Genomic DNA, 26,577 nt, shown 5'->3' on the forward strand with positions numbered 1-26,577 from the left:
TATAATTAATATATGAGTATTTTTTATCAATATTAAAATAATTCTAACTATAATTATTTAATAATTTTGAGTGTATGAAAGTAATTTTGGATGAAACTACTATAACAATGAAAAAAAGACATTTTCAAAATATAATATACTATTTTAATTTTTTTTTCATGGGACCCTTTTAGATGATAATGAAAATAAAAGGGACTTCTGATTTTGACCTTAAAAAATCATACCATTCTTTCACATTATCACATGTGAAAAAATATCTTTTATATATATATAACGAATGATCAAATATTTAACTTATAAATTCTATGGAGAGATATTCTATCCATTGTTAAAACTACAAAAATGTTTCCTGAATTAATCTTGCTAACACACGAGAGGTTAACCTGTTGAGCACTTCAGGTAGAATCTTAGCTGAAATGCCTGGTAGCAAAGGAAGAAGCTCTCGGATATAAGAAATATCAAGATCCTGCAAAAATCATAAATATAATTTAGCAAAGTAAATGCAATCTATTAACTAGTGTGTTTCATATAAACGAAGAAAATTACATATGTAAAAAAATCATAGAAAAATAATTTAAACTATTTTCCACAAATAATCTTTCTTTTATTGAAAAGCAGCCTTTTGTTAAATCAGAGACTAATAATAAACTGGGATTAGCCTTGTTTGGACGAAAGGCTGAAAAGGGTGTAGAGCAAACATCCATATTAACCTGATTAACTATCCCGAGTGTAATCTTCTGCTCGAACCCTTTCCATTTATGTAAACAAACATCCAGTCTAGTATACTTGACTTGTGCATTCAGTACCGCTATCTGAACCCGACAAACATATGAACAAGTCATAATGCCTATTCCAAGCACCGATTGCCTTCGCTAAGCATGATTTGTTCTTGTAGTTCCTGATGTGAGAACCTTACTAACCTTTTCGACATTGGTTTGAATTGGTCAGTCGTCTGTAATGATAGGCAGCAATGGCACAAGCCTCCTAGCAACAATACTGAAAACTCTATGGATTCCCTGAGTTTTTCTAGTATACTTGACTCGTGCATTCAGTACTGCTATCTGAACCCAACAAAGATATCAAGAAGTCACAATGCCTATTCCAAGTACCGATTGCCTTCGCTAAGCATGATTTGTTCTTGTAGTTCCTGATGTAAGAACCTTAATGACCTTTTCGACATTGCTTAGAATTGCTCAGTCCTCTGTGATGATAGGCAACAATGGCACAAGCCTCCTAGCGACAATACTGAAAACTCTAATGGATACCCTGAGGACTGAGTCTAGTATACTTGACTCATGCATTCAGTACCTGTTATCTGAACCCGACAAACATATCAAGAAGTCACAATGCCTATTCCAAGTACCGATTGCCTTCGCTAAGCATGATTTGCTCTTGTTGTTCCTGATGTGAGACCTTTTCGACATTGCTTAGAATTGCTTGGTCCACTGTGATGATAGGCAACAATGGCACAAGCCTCCTAGCAACAATACTGAAAACTCTAATGGATACCCTAAGTTTGTCTAGTATACTTGACTCGTGCATTCAGTACCGCTATCTGAACCTGACAAACATATCAAGAAATCATGATGCCTATTCCAAGCAACTATAAGCGAATACTAACTCGACTAGTATATAAAACACTATTCTGTGCCTGGTATAATGTGTGTGCCCGCAACTATAAGCGAATACTAACTCGACTTGCATATAAAACACTATTATGTGGACCCAATTACTAGATATAGAGATTTGACTTCAAACGATAGAGTAACCATGAATAACCATGCTAAGTGTTTGCTTGAGTTCCTCAAATTTAGATAAAAGGCAAATGCTGGAAGTGTTAGGATAGTTGAAACCTGATTTGTCCTTGAAGTTGCTGATGTCAAAAACTTGCCGACTTTTTCGACATTGTCTAGTATGGCTCTGTCTTCCTCTGTGATCGTAGGCAGCAACGCCACAGGCCTTCTAGCAATCATACTAAAGATTGGGACTGAATTCCCAATTCCTAGAGTTGCAGCGATCTGGACCAACTGCTCTCGGGAGACTGCATCAATTGCTTTAACAACCTACACAAGATTGACAAAACAGTTCAAATTGAAAGCTAGTGTACTAATAGATGATACAATGAGAAAAAATGTATTCAAAATGATATCAGCATCTTCAAACACAACAAATAAATTTAATAGATATAAGTATTGTATCTATTTAGAGTGGAAGGTGGAAGGTGTAGAGGAAGATCAACGAAAATATTAGTAAAGTGAATTTAATTATTAATGAATTAGTTGATTTCAATATTACTAGTGATAATGGCTGTCAATGTAGAGCTAAGATTCATACATCTGATCTGAAATAGTTGGATAAACACAACTTGATGGCATGGACAATCACATGAATGTTAAAACAAGCTTCACCAATTAAAAGTAGAGAAGTATAGCATTCAAGAAACCTAGGAAGCCAACATATTAGCAAGGAGCAATGATCTAAAACAATACTACTCGAGACATAAGTATGGTCATCATATATTTGACTCGAAAAGATGCTTTGAGTAACATGGATTGATTAGTTTCAGTGAAGTCTACCTCATCTAGAATGAACTCTCTGAAGAAATTGCCTTTATCGGATAGCAAAAATATAAGAGCAGCCCTTGTTTTGACAGGCTGTGCTGGTTGAGACACAGCCGATGGAAATATTGGTACAAGGAAACCTGATTGATCCTGCAAAGAACCAAGACCTGCCATATTTCCATTTAGGTTCTCACCACCACCACTTTTTGCAGCGCTGATGAAATTCTCAAAGGCTTGCATGACATCGATGAATCTCTCTGCATTGAAGACTCCACGTTTACCATATATCATATATCGCAGTGCCTTCTTTAACCTTGGCGACTCATCTGTTAAAAGTCTCTGCTCCAATAAAAATGAAAAACAAATTTAATAAGCTGAACTCTCCACAGTTGTATTAAACAACAAAATTAAATCACAAAAGAATGTCGTTCAGGAAGCACAGATTCAACCTATCACCAGATATTGCCATATAGAAAGTAATGCCGAAATAGATAGACAAGATTATATACCTGAGCTAGATATGGATATGCTTCATCTACAATTGCAAAATCCGGATTTCCAACCAGGGCAATCCCTTCTAGTACTCCAATTGCTCTAATAATTAGAGCAAAATATGGTGGTATTCTGAAAGGGTAATCAAAAGTAATTTGAGCCAAATCTGATGCAAATTCCTGAAAGTTAAAGTTTTTTGCACCCCCTCCTTCAAGGGCCTGATCAAAAACTTTGGCAAGCACTGGCAAGATTGGCTCCAAATTGACCCCCTCAGGAATGAAATCAAGCTTTACGAAGTCTTTGACGATTTCATCATAGTCACGATGAATCAGATGTGCTATTGCTTCAATTATACCATACTTCTGGTCATCAGTCAACCTTGTCACAAGGCCTGATAGACCAAAGTCAATGTATCAATTTTTCCCAATTATGGGAAAGGATATTAAAAACAAATCTAAAGCAGGTCCAACTGAAAAAAAAAGGCTAAGAAAAGATGCAGATGACCGCAAAACCAAGTGAATGTGATAGATCAGAACAAAATTGAAACCCCAAAGATTTGGAGTCATCGATATCATAACTCTCAATGTGTTTGTATCCCTAGAACATGTGCTTATCAATAAACCTAATGATTATGTTTCTTATACTAGTCATAAGGAAGTTACTATACCAATGATATATGGTACAAGAATATCTACAAAACTTCCAATCTAGAATAGAAGATTACCAAAGTCAAGTATAGCCAACTTCCCATCCGATGTACGAATCATATTCCCAGGATGAGGATCAGCATGAAAGAAGCCAGTATCAAGCAACTGCCGATCAACATAGCCGTTTATCAATTAAATGCATAACCTATTGAACCATCTATCATATCTCAAACTATCATACCAGCCATAAACTAACCTGCTTTAGGTAGCAAATAACTCCAACACTAACCAGTTCTCCAACATCAGTCTCAGTACTTTGAGATAGTTTTTCTCCTTCAATCCATTGGGTAGTAAGTACCTTCCTCGACGTGTATTTATGGTGAGTCTTTGGTATGACCACCTGAAAAACTAAAAGCATTAAGATCAACTAACCACGTGTTGATTGAGCAATTTGTTGGCAACTGGTAAAAGTTTAAAAATACATTTTTTTAGTAATAATTAAGGCATTAGAAAGCACTGCTTCTCTAAGAAAGAATTGAGCATAAGTATTTCAGACCAACAAACTGAAAAATATTCATCAGTGACGGTATAAATGTTTAAACAAGAGGCTTGGCACCAACAAAAAATAACAAATATAATAAAGATACTATAAATATCTTCTTGAGGCAAATGTCAGAACTTCCACATTATAATCTTTGCACAGATTGGGCTTCTAGGCAGGTCCCAGCCCTACCAGTGGGAGACTGAATACAATGAATGAAGAAATGAAATATGACATGGAAAGATAGGTATGAAGGGACTGCTCCTTCTTTTGCAATAGTACATTGATGAAAGTGAAAAAAAAAAACTAAGATGGAGAAAATAATTTTGGAGCTAAATATGAATTCATATTTTTGTGCAGGGGATTCTTCACGCAACTCAATTAAGTAAATGCAACAAGGTACCTGAGGAAGATCTTCCTTCATCATTTCAGCAAAGCGAGTACCATTTTCTCCCTCATTCACATAATCAAGCTCTTCAAAGAAGCGAGCGGCCCATTCATCAACCAAACCAACAACATCAAGAGAAACCTGAAGGTTAAAAGAAAAGGTAAATACAGTATAATTTCCATGTTTAAATGGAAGCAACCTGAATAGCCACCTAGTTACCTGAGGAAATCTTCGCAAAAACAATCCCAATTTGCGTATAATGAAGAGATCTACAGTAACAGTTTCCAAAACAAAAGGCCTTTGTACTTTGACAGCCACCAAATCGCCAGTTTCTTTCAAACGGCCCTTGTATACTTGCCCCAATGATGCTGCATAATCCCATTACCATATGATAGTTCAATACCATATGTGAAAATGAAGATAAAAGAAAAAGGGTATTGCTACAAAAATTCTTCTCTAGAAAGACAGGAAATTTTGAAAGGGAAACAAAAAAAAATCAAAGCTTTGCATTACCAGCAGCAATTGGAGATGAAGTCAGTTCAGAGTAGATGTTATACCAAGGCTGGCCAAGTTCTTCTTCGATTAGTGCCATTGCTACATCATCAGGAAATGAAGGAACCTGAAATGTCAACAAGAAATATTAGTTTTAGAAAGTCGAGTAAAAAAAATAAAGATATCCAATTATCCATATAAAGGTATCATGAAATATTGGAACAGCTTCGGAAAACAATATTACCGTGAAAACCACAATGTATACCATATAGTTCAAAATGCTCTTGGGAAATAAAATATAAAGTAATTATACAAACTGAGAAGAAAAATGCTATTGAAATATATATGTGTAAATTTTATAACATCTACTGGTACAGATACTAAGCACAAGGTGTCAATGTTCTGGTCCATGATATTTATGAAAGCCAGAATGAATATAACTACATTACCTTATCACATAGCTTTTGCAGCTCAGTCATTGCAGCAGGAGATAATATATCTGGTCGAATACTCAAAGCTTGCCCAAGTTTTATATAAGCTGGGCCTAAAGATGTCACTATTTCTCTTAATTCAATAGCTCGAGCAACCTCATTCTGACAAGGGAAAAAAAACATGAAATGTTTCAGAAACAAACAGTTGATTCAAAAAATGGTGCTTTCTGTGCAAGTACTGAAAACATGCACCAAGGAAGTTAAATGAAACGTTTAGATTTGTCAATGGTTTTACCTCTTTGATTTTCTTGTTAATCAAATCCGAAGCTATGTGAGACAGAAAACCACCGGACACAGATAGAAGCTGCACGATGCGTGTGGCAACTGCTCTAGGGCGCTTGCCCCAGTAGGACGATATAATGTCGGGATCATACACAAGTGGCAATGCTTCACCATTGGTTACATCTGGTACCTAAACAAATAAAACAATAGCCGTTAAAATGATTTCACTGCCATCTCAGTATCTTAAAGAATATAGTTTGATGTTTTTGTCAAGAAGTCCACATGTCTTGACTAAAAGAGAAGTAACAACTTGAGGGTCATTCCTTAAGGATGAAATTGGACTATCCTTGGAGATTAAACAACTTGAAAAAGTACTTATTTTCTTTATCTATGGACAATTATAGTCAGAAGAATAAGAAGAAAATGTCAGAAAGGCAGTTTATGGTGAAATTCTACACCATATATCACTTCTATCATTGCATAGAAATCATAATTTGTTGCTGGTCCAAGGTATCTACAAATCACACACATCTACGATGACCAGAATCACTTGTATCTTGATACTTTTATCAAATTGTATCCCTCCGTTGAGCTCTAAGCAAGCATACCTCACTCCTAATTTCAAATCAATCATCATCATTGATGTTCACAAAAGAAGACCGAACTAAGGCAAATCTCAAAGTGTCGGCCATAGAAAACGCACCTCAACTAATTGAAGCCTGATGTTCTCGTCAGCAAACTGCACATCGGTGAGATTTTGACCTCGGAGTCCTCTCATCAGAGTGGCCAATTGCTCGTCCTCCTCCATTTGCTTCCTCACCTTTTTGATCTCCTCCGATACGTTGCCGAACCTCTACCAATCCCCATCAAAAAACCACAGCCAATCCTCAATCTCCGTGATGTAAAATTAATAAACACAAAAAGTTGAAATCATCTTACATTCGAGGCGACGCCACTGACTGAACCGAGCGAGACGGAACTGGAAGGAGTAGAAGACGAAGAGGAAGGCTTCGTAGCCACGGCGAAGACTCCGAAACGGGGAAGCCCAGATTTGAGATGAACCGGTCGATGTTGGCAGGTCCTCCGATGCGGAAAGGCCGCCGACGACGACGGTAAGCAGCGGAAGGGATCGATCCCGCAACCGGAGAGTTGAATCGACACCTCCATCTGAGAAATCCAAGCTCTCTCTCTCGATCTCTCTCGGAGAAGACAACGTCGGCGGTGCTTCCACCGCAAAGCTAAAGCATCGGTTCGTGCTAACGCAATGGAGCAAGTGCTGAAGCAATACTTTGTCCCGCCGGAACACTTACACTATAACCGCTCCGACCAAAAAGGGCGCTTTTTAAATTTCTATTGTTTACTTCGAGTTGAAGAAGGGAAAAAGAAAAGAATTTCATCGACGGCGGTCATGCCAAAACCGTGTGAGGTGGTCGCGTCATGTAAGGTTGTCCACGTTGATTGCATAGGGCCGCATAGGCTTATAGTGAGTAAGGATGTAAATAAATCAAACGGCTCACGAGTTATTCGGAGTTCATTTCGATAAAAAATTCGTTCGAGTTCGTTTGTTTATCTTATCGAATCGAGCTCGAGCTCGATTTCGAGCTCGACAGTTTTATCGAGCCGAGCTCGAGCTTAAGGATATTCGGCTCATGAGCTCGCGAGCATGTTCATTTATAGGCTCGTGAGTTAAAAAAACGAGCCTTAAACCGAGCCAAAAAATAAGCTCTAAAACGAATTTTAAAATGAACTTTTAAATGAGCCAAAAAACGAACTCTAAAACGAGCCAAAAATGAACTCTAAACGAGTCCGAAAACGAGTTAGACTCGTTAACTTTGATAATCGAACTAATAACAAGCCAAGTTCGAACTGTTCGCGAGCTTGATAATTTTAAAACGAACCGAGCTCGAGCCTTGTGATAAAAGCTCGATTCGAGCTCGAGACGAGCTCGAGCCCGAATATAACTTAAACGAGCCGAGCTCAAGCCTAATACTATTTGGCTCGGTTCAGCTTGTTTACATCCCTACTCGTAAGGGTGAAATCGAGTTGAGCTGAATTAAATTCTTGAATATTTAAATTTAATTTATGTCGAACTCATATTTTATTTAACAAATATATTCATAATTTACAAGTTTATTTAAATTTTTATAGAGTCGATTTTAATAAATTTAAATATTTATTAAAAATATAATTATATATTTAAAGAAAATTATAATATTTTTATTAAAATTTATAATTTATTCTAATGTATAAATTTAATATATTTGTCTATATTTTTCATAAATAGAGTGTAAAATTTATAAATTTAATATCAAAACTATTATTTTTTCATTTTAAAATTGATTCATAAGATTCCTAATGAATATGTTCACAAACTAACGAGTCAAGTATTGTGAAACATAAGCTTGGTTTATTTATTTTAATAAGTCTTATTAAATAAGTTCAAATAAAATTTTATCAAGCTTCGAATAATTCATAAGCGGCTTGATTTATTTACACCCCTAACCTCTCACAACCGGTGTAAGAAACTTTTTTTTTAAAAAAAATGTGAGAAATGAAAGAAAATTAGTTCTATTCTCTTGAATGTTTAATTTGGACGGATAAAAAAATATCTTAAATTTATCTACCAATTATTTTATAATAAATGAATAGTAAAAATATCGAGTAGTCTATTATTCTCTTAAAATGAAAAAAAAAAAATCTTAGTAAATTTTTTTCTCATCCTTCTAAATAATCAGCACGATCCTCTGATTCACAAATTATGAACCCGGAGATATTCATTACATGAGGACCCTTAATTTGGATAGACTCCACCTTTAAATAGGTTGAATACATCCAAATTAAAAGTCTAAAAAAATAGATCATCCTCTGGTCAGTAAATTACAGACCAGAGAATCCGTCCTCTTAAATAATGGGAAAAAAGTTTTTTAATTTACATAGATGCCGATTAATATGCATAAAATTTGGAGTTGTCTTTTAAGATATTCATTTTATTTAAGATTCACATAAATATTATTTTTTAAAAAAAATATTAAAATATAACCCTACCTATTATTTGATATCTAAACAGATTCTTTATTTTTGGCCGATTTAATCCCTTCAAAGTTGGAGTTATTTTGTAGCTAGATAAAAGTAATTTTAAAATGAAACAAAAAAAAGTATTTATGATATTCAATTATAAGTTAAATATTACTTTGATAAATTTTAAAAAGAGAGATATTCTTTTAATTATATGAATAAAAATGGTGCTTTTTGATTATTATTTTTTTCATACTCGGTGTTGAATAGGTTTTCGTAGAGATTCCTCGGGAGTAGAATACCGCTAGGCAGATCCGACGGTTAATAGGAAAAGTATCAATCCGTGTTTCCACTCTACAGCAACAGTCTTGTCCGGATGTTCAAGGCCCAAACTTGCGGCCTTCGCTATTTCTATTTTTTGTCGGAATTATATCGAAAACAAAATTTTTGAATTATATTTGATATTTCCTCTCCTTTATTTTATGTGAGCGGAACACGTGCCACGTGGCCTTGTCCCATGGGAAACACATGGAGAAGCGTAAGTTGACTTGATTGACGACTTAAGTGGGGGCCACGTTGACAAGAGGACCTCCACTGTTCTTGTTTCTTAGTTTGCTGACGCTGGAACTCAATGGCGGACCCGAGTTAGCGCCGCGGATGGTAAACTAAAAAGTAGATTTCCTGTGAATTTTCTCACTCAATTTTCTGTTGTTGACGATTGATTTAATGAGTTGGCGGCCAACCATTGGCCAATGTGATTCCTTAAACTGACTTAGGGCATATCCGGTTAAACCTCTAAATATATTTTTTTTCAACCCACACATCAATACTAGAGGATGATCAATTTACCTACATTAATAAAAATTAACAATTTTATCTATTTTATAAATAGAAATCATTAATTTCCATCAATATATTAAAAGGGATCCTCTTCTAGTCCATAAAATCTCCTTTGCTTGGAAAATATAAAAAATTATTATTTAAAAAAATTCTTTATAATTTTTTCTCAACCCTATTAGAATGAATTCAAAATTTATATATAGTATTTAAACATTCTTATATGCAGCAGAAAATTAAAATTTTCGCGTATTAAAATTTTCTTTTATGATTTAACAATTAAATCAAAAAAGTGTTTGCATGATTTTTTTTTAAAAAAAAATATAAGTATGGTATTTAATCTACGCATGTATTATAATTTAAATATACAAATAATATCCATAATGCATATTAAAGATAAATTATCATGTATTATAATTTAAATATGCAAATAATATCTATAATGCATATCTAAGATAAATTATCAAATTGATTCATCTAATATCAATTTTAGTTTTTTATTTAGACATATAAAAATATTTAATTAGATCATTCAAACATAACCTAAATAATATTATTAACTTAAGCATCAATAAACATATGAATCAAAACATAAGTAAAACATACTTGAGAGTGACCTTTGTTTGAAGATAACACCAACTATTCCAGATTTAATGAAATAGCTCTTTGACGTTTACCTCGAACTCGTGCTTCCTCCATCTACTCCGATCCACGATTAGAGTCATCTTTCCAACACTTGATCGTATTAGAGATCAAGTGTCATTTTTTTTATCGAGAAGATAAAGAGTGTTCGCCAAAAATGAGGAAGAGTTGCCGAATTTTTCCTTCACAAGATGTTGTCCAAAGAGCCCTCAAGAGAGGGGTTGCATCTTTCAAAATCGCAAGGTAGTGGCCGATGACAAGGAGATTAATCCTTCTCGATGGAAGTAGGAATCTTCTATCTTCTACCTTTGAGAAGAAGTTGCTATCGAAATTCTCCATGGAGAAAGAGAGGAAGTGGTTGTCTGAATTCTCTAAAGATAAGGCGAAGAGGTAGCTATTGAATTTTTCATGGAGAATTAGAGGTAGAAATGTTGGAAGGGAAAGTTGAAAAAAATAGCATCCGAAATAAAGCGGAGGAAGGAATTATTGCATAGCAATAACCCAGATGATTCGAATCTGGTTCTCTCTGATATCCAGAGCCGAATATGTGGAATCGAGAAAGCCGTTGCTGAGCAGGGCTTCTGTCAAGTCATGAAAGCTAACTGCCAGGATAAAATCAAATTTGCACCAGGTGAAAATGATCGAACAAGCATTCCGAGCTATACAGTTAGAGAGTTAAAAAAAGAAGTGGTAGAAGCAAGGTTCTTTCTGCATGATAAGTTACCAAGAGACATGAACTCATCTGGCATTTTGGAAGGCCATTGCTCAGATGCAGTGACTCAGATTTTGAAGATGTGTCACCGGGTTTTATTGACGAAAATCCCATTTCAGTGAAGTTCCTGGCTTCTCTAGATCTTGAGCAATGTGAGCCTAGCAATAATGTTGTGAATTCGGCGTCTGAGCATGTGACAGTACAAGCATCTGCAGCAGTATATGCTTCAAAGAATATGGCCAGTGGACTTTCCAAAAGGGAAACTGAACTCAAAGAATTCTTCGACATGGAGAAGAAACCTGCATTGGTGTTGCATGAACAAACCGAGGGATTTTACAAAGATCAGTTATGTGAGATAGGGCAGAAGCCTTCGACTGGTGGATGGTTTGTTTCAGAAGGAGAAGCTGTTCTTCTTGCTCACCATGATGGATCCGATCCTGTTCGTACTACGACATAACTAATTATGAGGTGAAACTTCGAACTTCTAATACTTATAGACATCTTTTATTCCTAGATTTTCTGATACACACTAATATACTTTTCCATGTTTCAGTTCAAGGCTGAATACAAACCACCATTGGGCGTGTCCAACAATTTGTGGGGTGATTGTTGGATAATCCGTGCACCGGGTATAGATGGATGTTCTGGGAAATATGTCGTAGCAGCTTCAGCTGGGAATGCTACTGAATGTAGATTTTGTTCATGGGATTATTATACAAGAGGTAGACAAGCATTTTGCATTGGAGATACAATGAATAGTTCCCCATTGCCATGGTCATCTACGATGCCTCCTGGTTTGATAAATAATGCTGGCTTAAGGTGGAGTAATTTGTGTGCGACATCAACTGTTGGACAACAACAGTGCGGTACAAGCTAATCCTTGTGGTCCTCTCCTCCTCTCTACTGCTACCAGGCAGAAATCTGTGAATGCTTATGATATTCGAGACGGTGAATTAGTGACAAAGTGGGAGAGTAGCAGTCCTGTGACGAGGATGGACTACTCAAGCCCTTTGCAATGGCGAAGTAGAGGAAAGGTGATTATTCTGGATCGAGAGTTCTTGTAATATCAAGAGACCGCCCTGCCTCCTGGAGTTTTGTATCGTGATTAGGATGAATATCTGCTATGTTAGTTTGATCTTTAGTTGTTCTATGAGTGTTTTATTTCGAATGTTTCCATATGTACTCCAAGAATCTAATTCCATACTCCAAAATATTTTTGGAATTATTTCCACCTCGAACACAAATTACTTGGTAACTCAACTCATGTATAGCCGTAAAATTATTTGTCCCGTTGACTCGGTAGATAATTTCTCAACCGCTCTTTCTCCCACTCTTCGCGCCGTGACATTAAAAGTACTAGTTCCCACAAACTAAAATAGCAACAAATAATAAATAATAAAAAACAAAAATCCTTCGATTAATTTGCTTTCTCTTTAATTTAATCACTTAATCTCTTCCTCTAGCAAATCTTTCAGCTTGTTTGAGAAGAGAGATGCCACATTGTGTATTCCATTCTTTCTATTTCCAATTCTTTTCCATTCATTCTAATTGCCAATTATCTAACTAGCTGGATTATAAGTTTTCTTTTGAAGAAATAAATTAAATTGGATTCGGAAAGGTAATTTTGTTTTTTATTCTTCGTTATGGATCTTCATTCGTTGTGTTTTTTTATGGTTAATTGTGTTTAGGCGACATGGGGACCGGGATGAAGATGAAGAATCTCTTCAAGGGTCTTCGCTACCTTTCTCAAATCTTTGGTATGTCTTCATTCGTTATGTTTGTCTCATTCTCGGATCATGCTAATGGGGGACACAAAAGAATTAGAATTAACGGGGCGTAATTATAATTACTTTATTTTATTTGTTCTTTCTCTTTTCTTCCCAATTTTTTCCCCATTAATAATTTCTTTCCTTGATACGCAGAGTCTAAAAGTAAAAGGATTTTAAATTTATCTATCTGTTTGAATCACTATTTTAAATTCTAAGATTATTATAAATATATTTTATAATAGATGAAATTTTACTTAAAGAAATTATTATAAAATAGAAATTAATAAAAATAGACATTTATGATTAATGAGTATTATTCTTATTATTTTCATGATTTGAAGTGATAAATTATGTATGCAGTGCCTGAGGAAGAGGAGGAAGAAATGCAAATTGGTCATCCAACAGATGTCAAACACGTGGCGCATATTGGCTGTGATGGCCAGTCTATTAACAATTCTCCTAGTTGGGTATGTTTTAAGAATCCGTACTATTAATTGTTTTTTTTTCTATTTTTTAATTTTAGCAATAATTTCCTTTTAAAAATCAGAGATATTTATTATTTTTATTTGATCAAAAATTTTAGAAACCCAACTAATTATTAAGAGTTTAAAAATTATCAAAATAGCATACCCTTTTGTTTGATTAGAATCCTTTTAAATTTAAGAGTCCGTTGTCTCAATTTCCAAATCTCTCTATAAATATCTACCAACATCCGATTACGGTTGACCTTACTTTTTCAATTTTAAAATTTATTTTTCTAAATTTCTATCAAACATCCTGTCATTGTTAACTTATCTAAACTTTTCATTCCCTAAGAACCCTCACTTCCTTTTAATGTCACTATTCCGCCCCACATTCATAGTTCAAACTACTTTGATACCACTTATTTAAATAAAAGAATTGATATATTTTCATAATAATATTATATTATACACTTTAGATTTAATCCCTCATAAATTTATTTTATGGCTCTATCTAAAACATCTTATATAAATATCTTGTCTTCTAAATTCGTCGTGTTTGTGTGATTTTAAATTTGAAAATATTATGGAAATTTCTTTTTTCTATGCTGAAGAAAAAAAAAAAGTTTAGATGTCATGAAACTTTACCGTATTTTTCTTCATCCTCCGCCGTATGATCATGATCCGACGATCTAACGGACGTCTTCCATCGCCTCTTCCAGATGACTGAGTTCCGGTCGACGGCGACTTCCTCCACCGCCGCCGCCGCTGCCCAAAGCAACTCCGTATCAGGTTCATTTCTACTCTTTTATCGCACACAAACTGTTCGAGCAATGTCATCGCCTTACCTCACCTCGCTTTCGCCGGTAGATCCCCACTCCAGCGAAGCCCCGCCTCAGGAGCGCTCCCCCGGAGGAAATGGAGGATCCGACCGGAAGCCTCGCCGCCCACAGCGGAACGTCGGTGCCGACATCCGGTCGAGGGACGCGACGTCGGCTGAGGGGGCCAAACCCGAGCGGAAGCACCGGACCGCCACGGCGTCAGCCGCCGAAAGCGCTGAGGATGCTGCGGTCGTCCCCAGGAATCCGCAACGCCGCAAGCCCAAGGGGGGTCCCTCCTCCTCCTCCTCCTCCTCGGTCTCCCAGAACGGCGGGTCGACGCGGTCGAAGGCGGCCCGATCTGCCGAATCCAGATCCGATGCAGCGAAGGCGGCGATAGAGGAGGGCGAAGGAGAAGGAGGAGAAGAGCAATAAGGCTTCGAGCGCCCTTTCGACGGTATTAAGAAGAAGAGATCGGAAAAATGATGAGGATGAGATAGAAGTTACTGGACGATATGTCAGGGAGCAATTTGTAGGAATTAGGTGTGCTAATTTGAAAAAAAAAAAAATTGATCACAGTTTTTTTTTTGTTGTTGTAAAATTATTCACTTATAAAGGATTGTAAATCAATCAAACAAGTGTGACGAGTTTACTTATATTCGTTTAATATAATATAATCAATTAAATGAATAATAAATTAGAACTAAATGAATATATATTAACGGTTCATGAATAATATTTATTAGAAAAAAGATGATATCCTTATAGTATTGGGAGGTCAGCCACCCACTAAGTCATTTTGTATTCACTACGAATAGACCTCAAAACCTATCAAACTAAACATCTATAAAGATATCAACTACGTCAACTCGGAAGAGCTGTTGGATAATATTCATGATTAAAATTTATGAACTATATTTATCAATAAATCTTTCATTATACAATAAATAAATAAATAAATTTTTAAAATAAAAAATAAATTTTATTATCAAATTTAAAATTATAAACTTTTCAAACAATCAAATAAATTTAATTAGAAACACGAAATATCTAAATCACCCAACTGAAACTCAAAAAAACAAATGAAATAAATTAGAATAATTATTTTAACCATTTAGTTCAGTTTAGACTAAGCTTGAATTATCATTAAATTTTACTCCGCTAGACTAGTTTACAATCCTACACTTATTAAATATTGTTTCCCTCCTTTTTATAAGTTAATAAAATAGCAAAATTCAAAAGAGATTTTTTTCCCGTTAAATTATTCTAAAATTTCCATGAAAAGTTTCAACTTTACCATCATTCCCTTTAAAATTATCAATCAACTTATCAATCCACTCAATTCACTATCTATACATAATCTTATATAATTATACCCAATTAAATTATATATATACTTGATTTCAAATATTTTATACCTAATAAAGTGGTATATATATATATATATATATATATATATATATATATATATATATATATATATATATATATATATATATATATATATATATATATATTTAAATATATCTTACTATTTTATTAAGAATCTTCCCCTTTACTAATTAATTTTGGTAAAACTCAAAATAAAAATAAGTTAATATCCTTTTTGTTATTCACACCGAAAAATAATTCTAAGGTTTATTAATAATTTCAACAAACGCATCAATCAATAATCTAGAATTCAAAACTCAACTGCGACGTATTATTGAAAAAATTTCTCATTAATTAATTAAAAATTTAGAGTTCTTTTTAGTTTCACATCTTATAATTGACAATACTACGAGTAAAGAAAGTTCTATAAATACCTTGGGTCGGCGATGTTAAAAAGTATACTTTTCTCAACTTTTTTATTAATATCAAGTATGATATTAAATTAATTTTTTATAAAGAGGAGTCTGCTATAGAAACTTGCACGCAAGCAGGGCGGAGCCACGTATAACTTTGGTACTTTGGTGGAGCAGCTGTTCAATTATAAAAATATTAGAGTATTACCTTGCTAATAAATAAAAATAGGTTAAAATTATTTTTTATAGGCCAATTATTGTCTCTACCTTTATTGACCCACCTGATATAAGAGGTCTAGCTCATGAAATGCGTGTGCAGAGTCACTAGTATATATAAATGATGTTGAATAGTGCTCGGGTAGAAAATATTATATTTTAGTTTAAATGATGTTGAATTTAAAAGTAATTATGTTTCATTATAGACTTTTTTACCTATATTTTGTCATGTACATAAAAAATATGTGCACATGAATGATACTAATTTAAGAGAAATTATACCTCATTATGAATTTCTTGTATTTGTATTTTACCATATATCTAAAAATTATGGGTATGTATACTAGATTTGAGTTTAAATTATGCTAAATTTATGAGGAATTATATCTTATTTTGTACCAATAATACCTCTTTTTTACTTTTTTGCATTTATATGTTGTAATAGTCCCTAAAAATGTGTTTACAAATAGTGAATTAGGTGAATTTGTGTAGATTAAGAAGTCGAAATAAATATTCTCAAATATAGGAATTGATGGTAAAGTTGAAATTTTAGGATAATTTACCTTTTTTTTTAAATTTATATTAGTATATTTCTCATTGCAAACATATTTTTATTTTAAGCTAGAATAATTTTAAAGCTATTTTTAAAATATTATAGCTATACGTTTTTAAAGCTCCACGATGATTTTGATTAAAATTATTTTAATAATATTTAATTAAGTTAATTACTTTTAATTAAATTGAAATAGTTTTAATTAATATTTTATCAATTTTGGAAATGTTAAAATAGATTTAATTATAATTATTTAATAATTTTAAGATATGAGATATCATTTTAATAATAATAAAAATAAAGCTATTGACTTTTTAAAGATCATTTTAACATTTGGGGCCTTCAAATAGGTACAATCACAAAGTATTTCAATAGATTTTTGGAAAATTTCCATTCATTCCCAAAGACAAAACTTCCTACAAATGTTTTTAAGATCAACCAAATATTTCTATGTTTTCATTTCTTTTATTTCATTAGGCAAATGAATAGACTATCACGGATTGACACAGGATTTACATATGGTATTATAGTAATAAATTATGAGATTAATTTTTAATGGGTACAAAATATATTATGGGTCATTTGACTCATGCAAAAGGTCATTGTATTTAGAATCGTTAATTTAAGTTGGGTTTGTCGGGTTAACTCATCTTGTCAAATAATTTAAACAGATTAGGTTGGAATTTTATCAACAAAGTCTATCATGAGTCGACTCTCCTAAGACAGCCCACGATGGGTTTGGATTAACCCACGGGTTGAGAAACACGTGTAAGTCAAATTTTATGTCAATTTATTTTTTTATTTATTATAATTTTGAAATAAAAATAGCATTGTTTAGGTGAAACATTTAAGAAGTAAATGTTGAATATATGATTTTTTTTTTATTTTAAATTTTGATGGATCCATGAGTTAATCTGTCTAACTCGTAATTTATCTTGGATTAGATTGAATTGAGAATTTCTCAGTTCGCTAAGATGACAAACTGGCTTATCTCGTTCCACCATGAGTCAATCCGTCTAACCATGCTAACCTATCTGACAAATTTTATTGAACGAAGTTCGCCATAATTTATTTTCTTTCCAAATAATATAGGATAATTTTGAAGGATTTTCGAGTGACGGTTACCATTTTTTATGACAATTCAATAAGTTGATGGTGTAAGATAGTTAAAAGTTTAGAAAAGGATTTTAATAATATTAAATATATTTTCAAAAAGAAGTGCACTCCAGTATCAATATAAAATGTTCCTCGATTATTTTCTTAAAAAATTGCATTTCACTTCTTTTTCCTTAAAATCCTTTATAAAAACAAATAAATATAATTGCAAAACAAATAATAAGATTGATGGCCATTTTATACTTATTTATAAGTGAAAAATAATTTTATCAGTTAAAAATTACAAATAAAATTTCTTCATATGCGTTGCAATGATAAAACATTGAACAAATAAAAAAAAATCAAATTTGGAATCTCCGACTTGTATAAATTATGTTAAGAATTTAGGACAAATAAATTACCAAAAAGCGAACTTCAAACTGTAGAATTAGCAAAAGAGGCATTTAATTTTTAGATGGTTCAAAAGGTGTACTTATTTTTCATTTATCCCTTCAGAACAATATAACTATAGTGTTGGATTTTAAAAAATAAAAAAATAGTGATGCATTTTAAAAAACTAATATCACAATGGTGTTAATTTTAAAGTTTATGCAGCATCAAAATAAAATGTTGATTTTTGAAATACACTACCACTGTAATATTAATTTTTAAAAATCAAAACTATAATAATATTAATTTTAGAGTTTTTATCCATATTAAAATAATGTTAATTTTTAAAATACAATATTACTTATAATGTTGATTTTTAAAATACACAGTAACTTAATGTGGTGTTGATTTTTTAAAAACAACATTAAGATAATGCTAATTTTTAAAATACAACATCATAGTAATATTAATTTTTAAAATCCAACATCATAGTAATTGGAATGAGAAGTAAAATAGAAAACAAAAGACACCTTAAATCTGAAAGTTGATGTGTTTGTTTGAGAATTTTACAATTTTAAATATACCTTTGATCAATTGCTAATAATTTATTTATTTATTTTTTTAAAAAAAGACTGTTTCCTCAGATTACTCAGGCAAAATCCAAATACCTAATTATTATACAAAATAAAATAAAATTTTAAAATGGAAAACTTACAAAATGATGTACATAATTTCATAATTAACACACTGGACATGTCCAAGAGACAGTGGACCAGTGGCATTAAGAACACTTTCATCAAACAACTCATATTAACACCATTCTCATCAGCAAACAAGTTTTCAAATTTTAAACACAAATTTTCAATATTTCCAGCTTGAAAAAAAGAATGAAAGAGAGAATTATATAATACAAACTGTTGATGTAATCTTCTTATTATGCTTTAGTCATAGCAATCTCTCGGGCAGTCAGTAAATTCGCAACTCCAATCAATCTCTTCAAGTAGAAGATTTTAGTCTGCTGCACCTGCATGAGTACTGTGGGATCGGACCCTCATCGCCAATGACCCAAGGATGCTCTGATACGGAATGCAAAGTGAGACGGGCTTTAGGATCTGTGAGACGAAAAGGATGAATTAGGAGTTGTGAGATAGTTTAGTAAGAAAGTATCAGACAAATGCTAACTAGATCAACCTTTGCATAGAAGGCCTTCGATTAAATTTTGCAGTTGTGGATCTATACCATCGGGAATAATTATGGGGTTGTTGACAATCTACATCAAGAGCTAGATTTTTACAGTTGGGGATGTCAATTGAAGCAAGTTAAGCAAATCATTCGGGAGTAGTTCGTGCACACCTTATCGTATGTGTCCTGAAGAGTATCCCCTAGAAAAGGATACCGGCCGAAGACCATGCAATATAAGGTAACCCCTACAGCCCATGTATCGGCAGCCTTACCATGGTAGGTTACATCTGTGTGGAATTAGAGATGAGACGAAGTATAAATTCCATGTGGGGTATCGTTTGAAAATGATACTGTCATTGTTACCTAGACAGCATTCGGGTGCAGTGAAAACAGGAGTCCCAGGTGATCTTCGGAGCATATCATTATCGTCCTGCAGTTCATCCGGGCCCGTATCAAATGGGGTAAATATTAATGTAAGCACAGCGATTTGAGTTAATGGGTGCCAAAAAGTACCTCAAAAACTTGGCTAACGCTGAAGTCTCCAATCTTTACGTTGTTGCTTTTGGTCACCAAAAGATTATCAGGTTTAATATCTCCATGGATGACATTCTGTGATTCAGAGTATCAACAGTATCAAAATTAAATGACCAAGAAAATGGAATGAATAACCCCCAAACACACACAAAAAAGACTTTCCCATCCTTTCATGACGTATTTCTGTTAGACGAATTAATCTATCAAGTAATGCATGAAGTGATATCATAAGAACAACTATACCAAACCTTTGAACTGTACGTTATCCTTTGGATTGAATTCATTAGACGAAACAAAGCCATCTAACTAAATACTGCTAACTTAGCACAAAAGGCTACACAAGCAAGATTCTAAATCTGGATCCAGTAACCCATGACCTTCACCTAGTACAAAACCTCCATTTGCAAACACTAAATTCAACTTTTTTCATCTTCCGACATAATGGATAGCCGACCCCACCTAATGGGATAAAACTTGGTTGTTGTTGTCATCATCTTCCAACATTATGGATCATAGCTTCACTTAGATAAAGATGATTGGTAAGACATCATTCGAACATAGAACAGAATAATATTCTGCAAAACAAGGTATCTTTTAGGAACCATGATCAGATGAGTAAATTTTGGCCTAAGTTTAATATCACGTAATGAGTTTAATAAAATTGTCAAAGAAAGCTGTCATGTTCCTGACCTTTTAACTACTTGTAAGCATAAAATGCATTATTCAAAGATAGAATTTATTTATTTTTGAGATAGAAAGAACACTAAGATTTTTGTAGGCTGGCAGATGTACAAAATGATTGCACAGTCAAAATGCAAACGTGTCTTATTACAAGTTTTGAGAGCGATAATTCTCAGTTTAGACATCTTACATGAGAATGAAGATGCATCAGACCAGCAACTATGTCTCGCAGGTATCTTCTAGTTGTGCTTTCTCCTAAGCAATCAGCCGCTCCAGAACCCTCAAAAATCCACTTACCTTCAACATATTCTAGCACTGTGAAAGAGTAGATGACAGATAGGAAAAGTCATAATTCATGAAGGAGCCTAAATAAGTAGAAGTAACAACAACCAAATAATAGTTGAAAGAGGATACCCATGTAGAAGTTGTCTGTGTTTGGATCATCAATGACCTCGATGAGATTAACTATATTGGGATGATCCAACATTTTCATGATTGCTACCTGCAGAATAAGCTGTATTGCTAAACAATAGACAACAAATAAAAAGATGTAACTGAGAATAAAAAAGACCACTATCTGGTTGGTTTTAATTAATGCCTTTACTTTTAGGACATGGTAGTTAAGCAAACAACCAGTTGACTTAGAAAAGCCACTGAAAGTTTAGTGCTCTTTTAAGTTTTTGGTTTAACCATCAAAGGCCAAAAACCCAATACATGCATCTCTATAGTTTGATCAAGCTAACAAATAACAGAAAGAACAGTGCGTCTAGAATTAGAAACATTCTGAGAGAATCACACTAACCTCCCGAAGAACATCATTCATTGCAGTTTCATAAGGGGCCACATGCAACTTTAACAAATGTGATTTGTGGAAGATCTGCAATATTGACCTAAGCTTAGGTATACAGGGAATTCAATAAGAAATGACAGAATCGCTGATATTTATCAGAAATCAGCATGCTTAATTAATGCTGATTTTCCATGGAAAATCTGAAAATCATTAGTCCAGAACTGAATGACAAATGATGGAAACATGGATCTTTAAGCTTTCCTCATCAACCCTACATAGAGTAATCTATGGCATAGTTTCATAAAGCGTGGAACAGAGATCAGAAGCAAAAATGTCAACACTTGGAAAGGTTCAGAACATATGAAAAAATGTGATTTTCAGCTAAGATAGCTAAAGCCTCAGATAACTCAAAACCTTGGAGTATCTTAGTTAAGGCACAAATGCCTACTCAGGATAAGACACCACTTTTAAATAGAATGTTACCGAATATGAAATGCTGGGCATTGTATCTATGACCTAGTTAAATTTCTCTGTATTCTAGAAAAGCATGTCCTGAGTCCTGTAACTCTATAATGAGATAAGGATTTCTATTTTCAACAGACAATGCAGCATTTTCCAAAAGGTAATGAACTAGTCATCATAATTTTAAAAGAATTCTGACCTCCAATACCCAATTGAAAGGATTGATAATTACAATTATGGTACCTTGATTGCATATTGCTTCCCATCCTCAGTGCTTCTATATAATACCTGCTTGTTTGCAAAACATTTCTTCGCACTTAAGATCAATTAGCTAAGATACATTTAACAGAATGTCAAGCTTACCACTTTGCCATAACTACCAGAACCAATCTTACATTGCCGAACATACTCGTTGATCATCTTGTCTCCATTATCATCCTAAAGTGCAATAAAGCAAAACAATGTTCAGAGTGCTTGCAAGACAAGGAAACATTAAAAAAAAAAAGAAGAAAAAAAGAAGGTGGAGGTTAGTTGCCATCTTTAATCAGAATCATAGAAGGTTCAGGTTAAATTTTGTTGTCCTAGATATTTGCAGTTAGTGACCTATTTGAATTCATGTAATTCGATAACCTTTTACCAACAATAGCATTGTAACACCAGATCAACTTTTACCCATGGGATTTGGAAGGATTATGATAATGGAAGTGGACTAAATAAGAAAATGTGTCCTACTTCAAGTCCTTCAAGGAGGGAAACAAATTATAGCTGTCACTATACTGAAGCAAAGTTTAAGTAGCAATACTTCCCTAATAAGCAACTAAAGTTTGTTTCCTATAAAGGTGGAGAGGAATCATGTAAAGGATGTTGGTAGACATATATCAACATGAACAAGCTCATTATTACTCTGGGTAACGTTGAGAAACCTATATAGACAGACAAACTTTAAAGCCAAAATTACATTTACGGTCGTCGATTTAACTCTTAAGACCTCCAAAGATAGTAAGTTTAAGGTCAGCATGAAGAACCAAGGAGTAACTCATATGAAGGGAAGAGGGGGGTGGGGTGGGGAAGCTAAGAAATAGAAAAGCTTGTTTGAAAGGAACAATCATCCCTTCCATATCATCATAAAATCTAAATTTTACCTCTGAAAGAATTACCCTCCTAGTTTCCTTAACTGGAACTTCCCTGCATATCAATCCATTATGAAATCTCCATAAGAGAATTTCTTCAGAACGTTTAACAAAATGCTGTGAACCACAGTCACTGTCGGAATGATTGTTCCCATTGTCTCTGTTGTAAAATATACCATCAGGATCATCCATGTCCTGTGGCAAAAGGAAATCTTGGAACGGACCACCAGAGCGTTTGAGAGGGATAAGGGATCTCTGTGGCTTTCTCAAAAATCCAAAGCAACCACAGCAACCCATATCTATTAGGTCAGAAATTGAGAAGTTATTCCAAGAGATGCAGAACTAATGAAAGTAAAGAACATAGACAATGGTGGAAAAGACGATCATATGACAACTACCAACCTAAGATAGCTCAATGGAAGATTATGATAGATACAATTTTATAGTTCCCTTAGCATCAAAGAGTTGAATCTACTCTTCAATAAACTAAGGTATTTTATGCAACAGATAGTAAACAAAAACCTTTTCAAGCTTCAAACTAGAAGGTAAAACTGCACATATTTCATCAACTAGGCAACCACAAGCAAAGTAAATAATCTGCTCAAGCCAGGTATCCTACCAAAAACAAGGGTGTGCTGTTTCCAGTAATTCTTGAACACCTATCTAGGTAAAATTTCCATTTTGCCATTTAAAAACCTTAAAAGAATAGCCTTAAATATTTCATTCCATATTTCACCTTCAGAAGAACTAAGATACACCTTCCATAAGCAATTGTAAAGGGTTAAAGAATGTATCTTTCTCACATGACCAAAAACAAGAATGTATCTTTTTCCATCAACTCAATTAATCAGTGCATTAATAGGGATATGACTAAAAATAAGGTACAAAAAAAGCAAAAAAGTCATGAAAATTCATGTTTAGATTACACATAAAGTCAAAAAATCTTAATCAGTAGTAGATCTTCCAAGATACGAAACATCTAGAGTTCCAGCCACAGCTCGGCTTAAATGAGAATTGACTCATCAAGTTGTTACATTGAACCACCAACCCAAATTTCTAGTGGTTCATTCAGCTATCTACGAACCTCCTGTATTAGCCCACAAATATCATGGAGAACCAAATAAGAATGTCACAATCTCCCTCACTAAAAGGTTTGATATTCCCATCAAGATCCAAATTACAACTCCAATCATAATCATCTCTACTTGATGGCAAGTTAAGCCTAGTGGTGGTTTCACTATCACACAAGATGTCTTTTCCAAATATCTTACCATTCTTAGATTATCACTCTAATAACAAAACGTCACAACAAACTTCAAACAAGAGAGTTAATTTGCTAAAATTGTAAGACTCGACCACCAGTAAAAATGCCTAAGCCCAAGTTAATTCTAAATTGTAATTCATTAATCTAATCCTATAAACTCCTATTAGCCCAGAACTCTCAAGGTGGGAATATACTAGGATAATTCTGTTTGTAATGTGGAAGACTTCTTATAATATGAGAAACATCACTTCTTTTGAGCTTTAAAATTGTTCGCTAGACATCAATGAAAAATGCATGCATGATGATACTACAAAAGTGTAGGAAGAGATCCATCCAATATCATCATACCATTTTTGATTATTTGTGTATATAGCTCAGACTTCTATATTGCAATCAAGTAACAATAAGATCTGAATATGAATCAGAAAAAAGGAACTACTTCCAATGAAAAACCTACACAGTTATGACTTGAATGACAAGGTTGCAAGTTAAATAACTTACCTCTCTGCATGATCAACTGCATATATTGATCTACCTAAATACCACTGTCAAGAATCACCATATTGCATTATTTTAGGAGCAGAAACCATTGATGAAGAACGGTCAATGCAATTTATGGTCAATACTTGTAGCATTGAGAATTACTTGTAACACTCCTATCAGCAAAGTAATCTAAGAAAAACATAAATTAAAAATAATGTGAGCAAAAGAGAAGCAAAAAAAAAACAAAAGGAAGGCCGGCAAATGTCAAACTGAAGACATACATGTGCTTATTCCTATTCACAGTAATGATTATATATATAAATAGGGAACACTATGCATGTTGAACACATTCAATGGAAGCATTCACATATTACAGAACCTAGAAGCAACCACCAGTACAGCCAAGAATATCCTATACAGGCTAATAATATACTTATGAGAAGACTTATAAGTGAATTGCCATGATATAAAAATTAAGATAGTAGGAATCAAACACATCTCTTTGCCTTTAACTACTCAATATTTGAGAAAATTGTAATCAACAAAAGAATCAAAGGAACTTTTACAAGAATCACCATGTTAGAACTTGCTGATACATTCCCAACTATAGAACCTAAATCAAATATAATGCAATAAAGCAACTAACTGAGACATCTAAATTCATCTCTAAAGTACTAAAAATATCTAAGCATGGAAAATGATGAAATCTATACAACACACCAAAAATGGCAAGAGCATTCTATACCAATTGCTTGAAGATGATGACAGGTCGCTGACTTTTAACATAAAATCAATGAAGAGTCCAAGAAGAAAATGGTTATAGCAGTGGGCAAACCATCTACTATAATATAATGACAGAGGAAGAGGCAAAGGAGGAAGCAGAGGAGTCATAGACACCCAACATAATGATTTACCACGAATCAGAATATCGGAAAATTTTGTCATTCACATATGGCCCTATGAAAATTTCAGCAATTTTTTATTTTTAATGTTCCTTTTCCAACTATAAAGCTTTTGCCAGTTTCAATTTCCTACCATTGCACAATGGTTAACTAATCGGAATAGAACAAAAAATGAGATGATCAGACCGTGCAATAAAAAGAAATCACATACATTCAGCCGAACATGCGATAATCTATAAGCCAATCAATTTAGATGAAAATTCAGCATGTTGAATGGCCGTACACATTGATTGATGTTTTCTTGCGTGAAGGCTAAAAAAATGGAGCTTTTATAACTGATTAGAAAGCAGAAAGGAAAAACATTTCCATAGACCAAAGCAAATCTACACGTATACTCTATGCAGAAACAAGGAACAGAACCATAATCCAGATCAGGTAACAACCGAGCAATCCACTAAAAGCGCACAATTTTAGAAACAAACAAACCAATGGAAGAAGGATGACCTAGACCGACTCTGCTGATTGTGCAGATGGATACAAGAGAAGGGAGAGGGAGGGCATAGAAGAGCCGGCATAAGAAGAAGCGAGCAAGGATGACCGGAGACGGAAAATTAGGTTCGTGGGGGGCGTCGGTTCCTAGCAACGAAAAGGTGTGAAAGGGGGAAGGTGAGCGAGGAGGATGGGGAAAACAAGAAGTGCCAGGGAGAGGGCGGTTGCAGAGAGGAGGAGACAGAGGACGAGAGGAGGGAGCATATATGCAAACTGACCTTGGAGACAGAGGCGACGGCGGGCGGTGGTCGGTGGCAGGCGCCGGCCGAGGAGATTCTGGCTATGGGGAAGAGGAAATCCTAGAGAGAGACGAAGAGAGAGAGAGATGAACGATGGGCCGTTGAGTAGACTCGCGTTGGGTTCAAAATGCTCAACCGGTTCAATCTGGCACATCATCAGGACACGCGCAGGCCCATGAACCGACCCGGACCACTATGAGAATTTCTTAAGCAATAGAAATTTAGGAAAAACTTA

At 34.0% G+C, this 26,577-nt stretch overlaps 4 protein-coding genes across 5 annotated transcripts; 1 reads left to right on the forward strand and 3 right to left on the reverse strand.

The window, feature by feature from the left end:
* Nucleotides 1–246: 246 nt before the first annotated feature.
* LOC121971312 (uncharacterized protein sll0005-like) lies at nucleotides 247–7,147 on the reverse strand. The gene is made up of 13 exons (XM_042522510.1): nucleotides 6,774–7,147; nucleotides 6,538–6,687; nucleotides 5,848–6,024; nucleotides 5,571–5,714; nucleotides 5,143–5,248; nucleotides 4,849–4,997; nucleotides 4,645–4,770; nucleotides 3,957–4,100; nucleotides 3,778–3,865; nucleotides 3,071–3,444; nucleotides 2,577–2,900; nucleotides 1,854–2,063; nucleotides 247–466 (listed from the first exon to the last, which is right to left on the reverse strand). The coding sequence occupies exons 1-13, from the start codon at nucleotides 6,999–7,001 to the stop codon at nucleotides 335–337; spliced, it is 2,352 nt and encodes a 783-aa protein (XP_042378444.1). The 5' UTR covers nucleotides 7,002–7,147; the 3' UTR covers nucleotides 247–334.
* Nucleotides 7,148–10,304: 3,157 nt separating this feature from the next.
* LOC121971315 lies at nucleotides 10,305–14,308 on the reverse strand. Its single transcript, XM_042522512.1, has 3 exons — nucleotides 14,124–14,308; nucleotides 13,919–14,038; nucleotides 10,305–11,339 (listed from the first exon to the last, which is right to left on the reverse strand). Exon 3 carries the CDS (start codon nucleotides 11,326–11,328, stop codon nucleotides 10,996–10,998), a length of 333 nt encoding a protein of 110 aa, XP_042378446.1. The 5' UTR covers nucleotides 11,329–11,339; nucleotides 13,919–14,038; nucleotides 14,124–14,308; the 3' UTR covers nucleotides 10,305–10,995.
* On the forward strand, nucleotides 13,920–14,558 carry LOC121971314 (vitellogenin-like). Its single transcript, XM_042522511.1, has 2 exons — nucleotides 13,920–14,062; nucleotides 14,141–14,558. The coding sequence occupies exons 1-2, from the start codon at nucleotides 13,993–13,995 to the stop codon at nucleotides 14,521–14,523; spliced, it is 453 nt and encodes a 150-aa protein (XP_042378445.1). The 5' UTR covers nucleotides 13,920–13,992; the 3' UTR covers nucleotides 14,524–14,558.
* Nucleotides 14,559–18,801: 4,243 nt separating this feature from the next.
* LOC121971316 (serine/threonine-protein kinase GRIK2-like) lies at nucleotides 18,802–26,460 on the reverse strand. Of its 2 annotated transcripts, XM_042522513.1 has the most exons (13): nucleotides 26,322–26,460; nucleotides 24,671–24,841; nucleotides 22,918–23,204; nucleotides 22,139–22,213; nucleotides 22,019–22,063; nucleotides 21,326–21,400; nucleotides 20,938–21,025; nucleotides 20,714–20,838; nucleotides 19,822–19,917; nucleotides 19,672–19,738; nucleotides 19,480–19,595; nucleotides 19,318–19,396; nucleotides 18,802–19,238 (listed from the first exon to the last, which is right to left on the reverse strand). In XM_042522513.1, exons 2-13 carry the CDS (start codon nucleotides 24,690–24,692, stop codon nucleotides 19,123–19,125), a joined length of 1,191 nt encoding a protein of 396 aa, XP_042378447.1. In that variant the 5' UTR covers nucleotides 24,693–24,841; nucleotides 26,322–26,460; the 3' UTR covers nucleotides 18,802–19,122. The 2 variants fall into 2 exon arrangements, with proteins under 2 accessions (XP_042378447.1, XP_042378448.1); XM_042522514.1 differs by lacking the exon at nucleotides 18,802–19,238 and having other exon boundaries at nucleotides 19,323–19,408.
* Between the last annotated feature and the right edge of the window lie 117 nt (nucleotides 26,461–26,577).

The sequence above is a fragment of the Zingiber officinale genome, chromosome 4A, assembly GCF_018446385.1.
Source record: "Zingiber officinale cultivar Zhangliang chromosome 4A, Zo_v1.1, whole genome shotgun sequence".
Classification (NCBI taxonomy): Eukaryota; Viridiplantae; Streptophyta; class Magnoliopsida; order Zingiberales; family Zingiberaceae; genus Zingiber; species Zingiber officinale.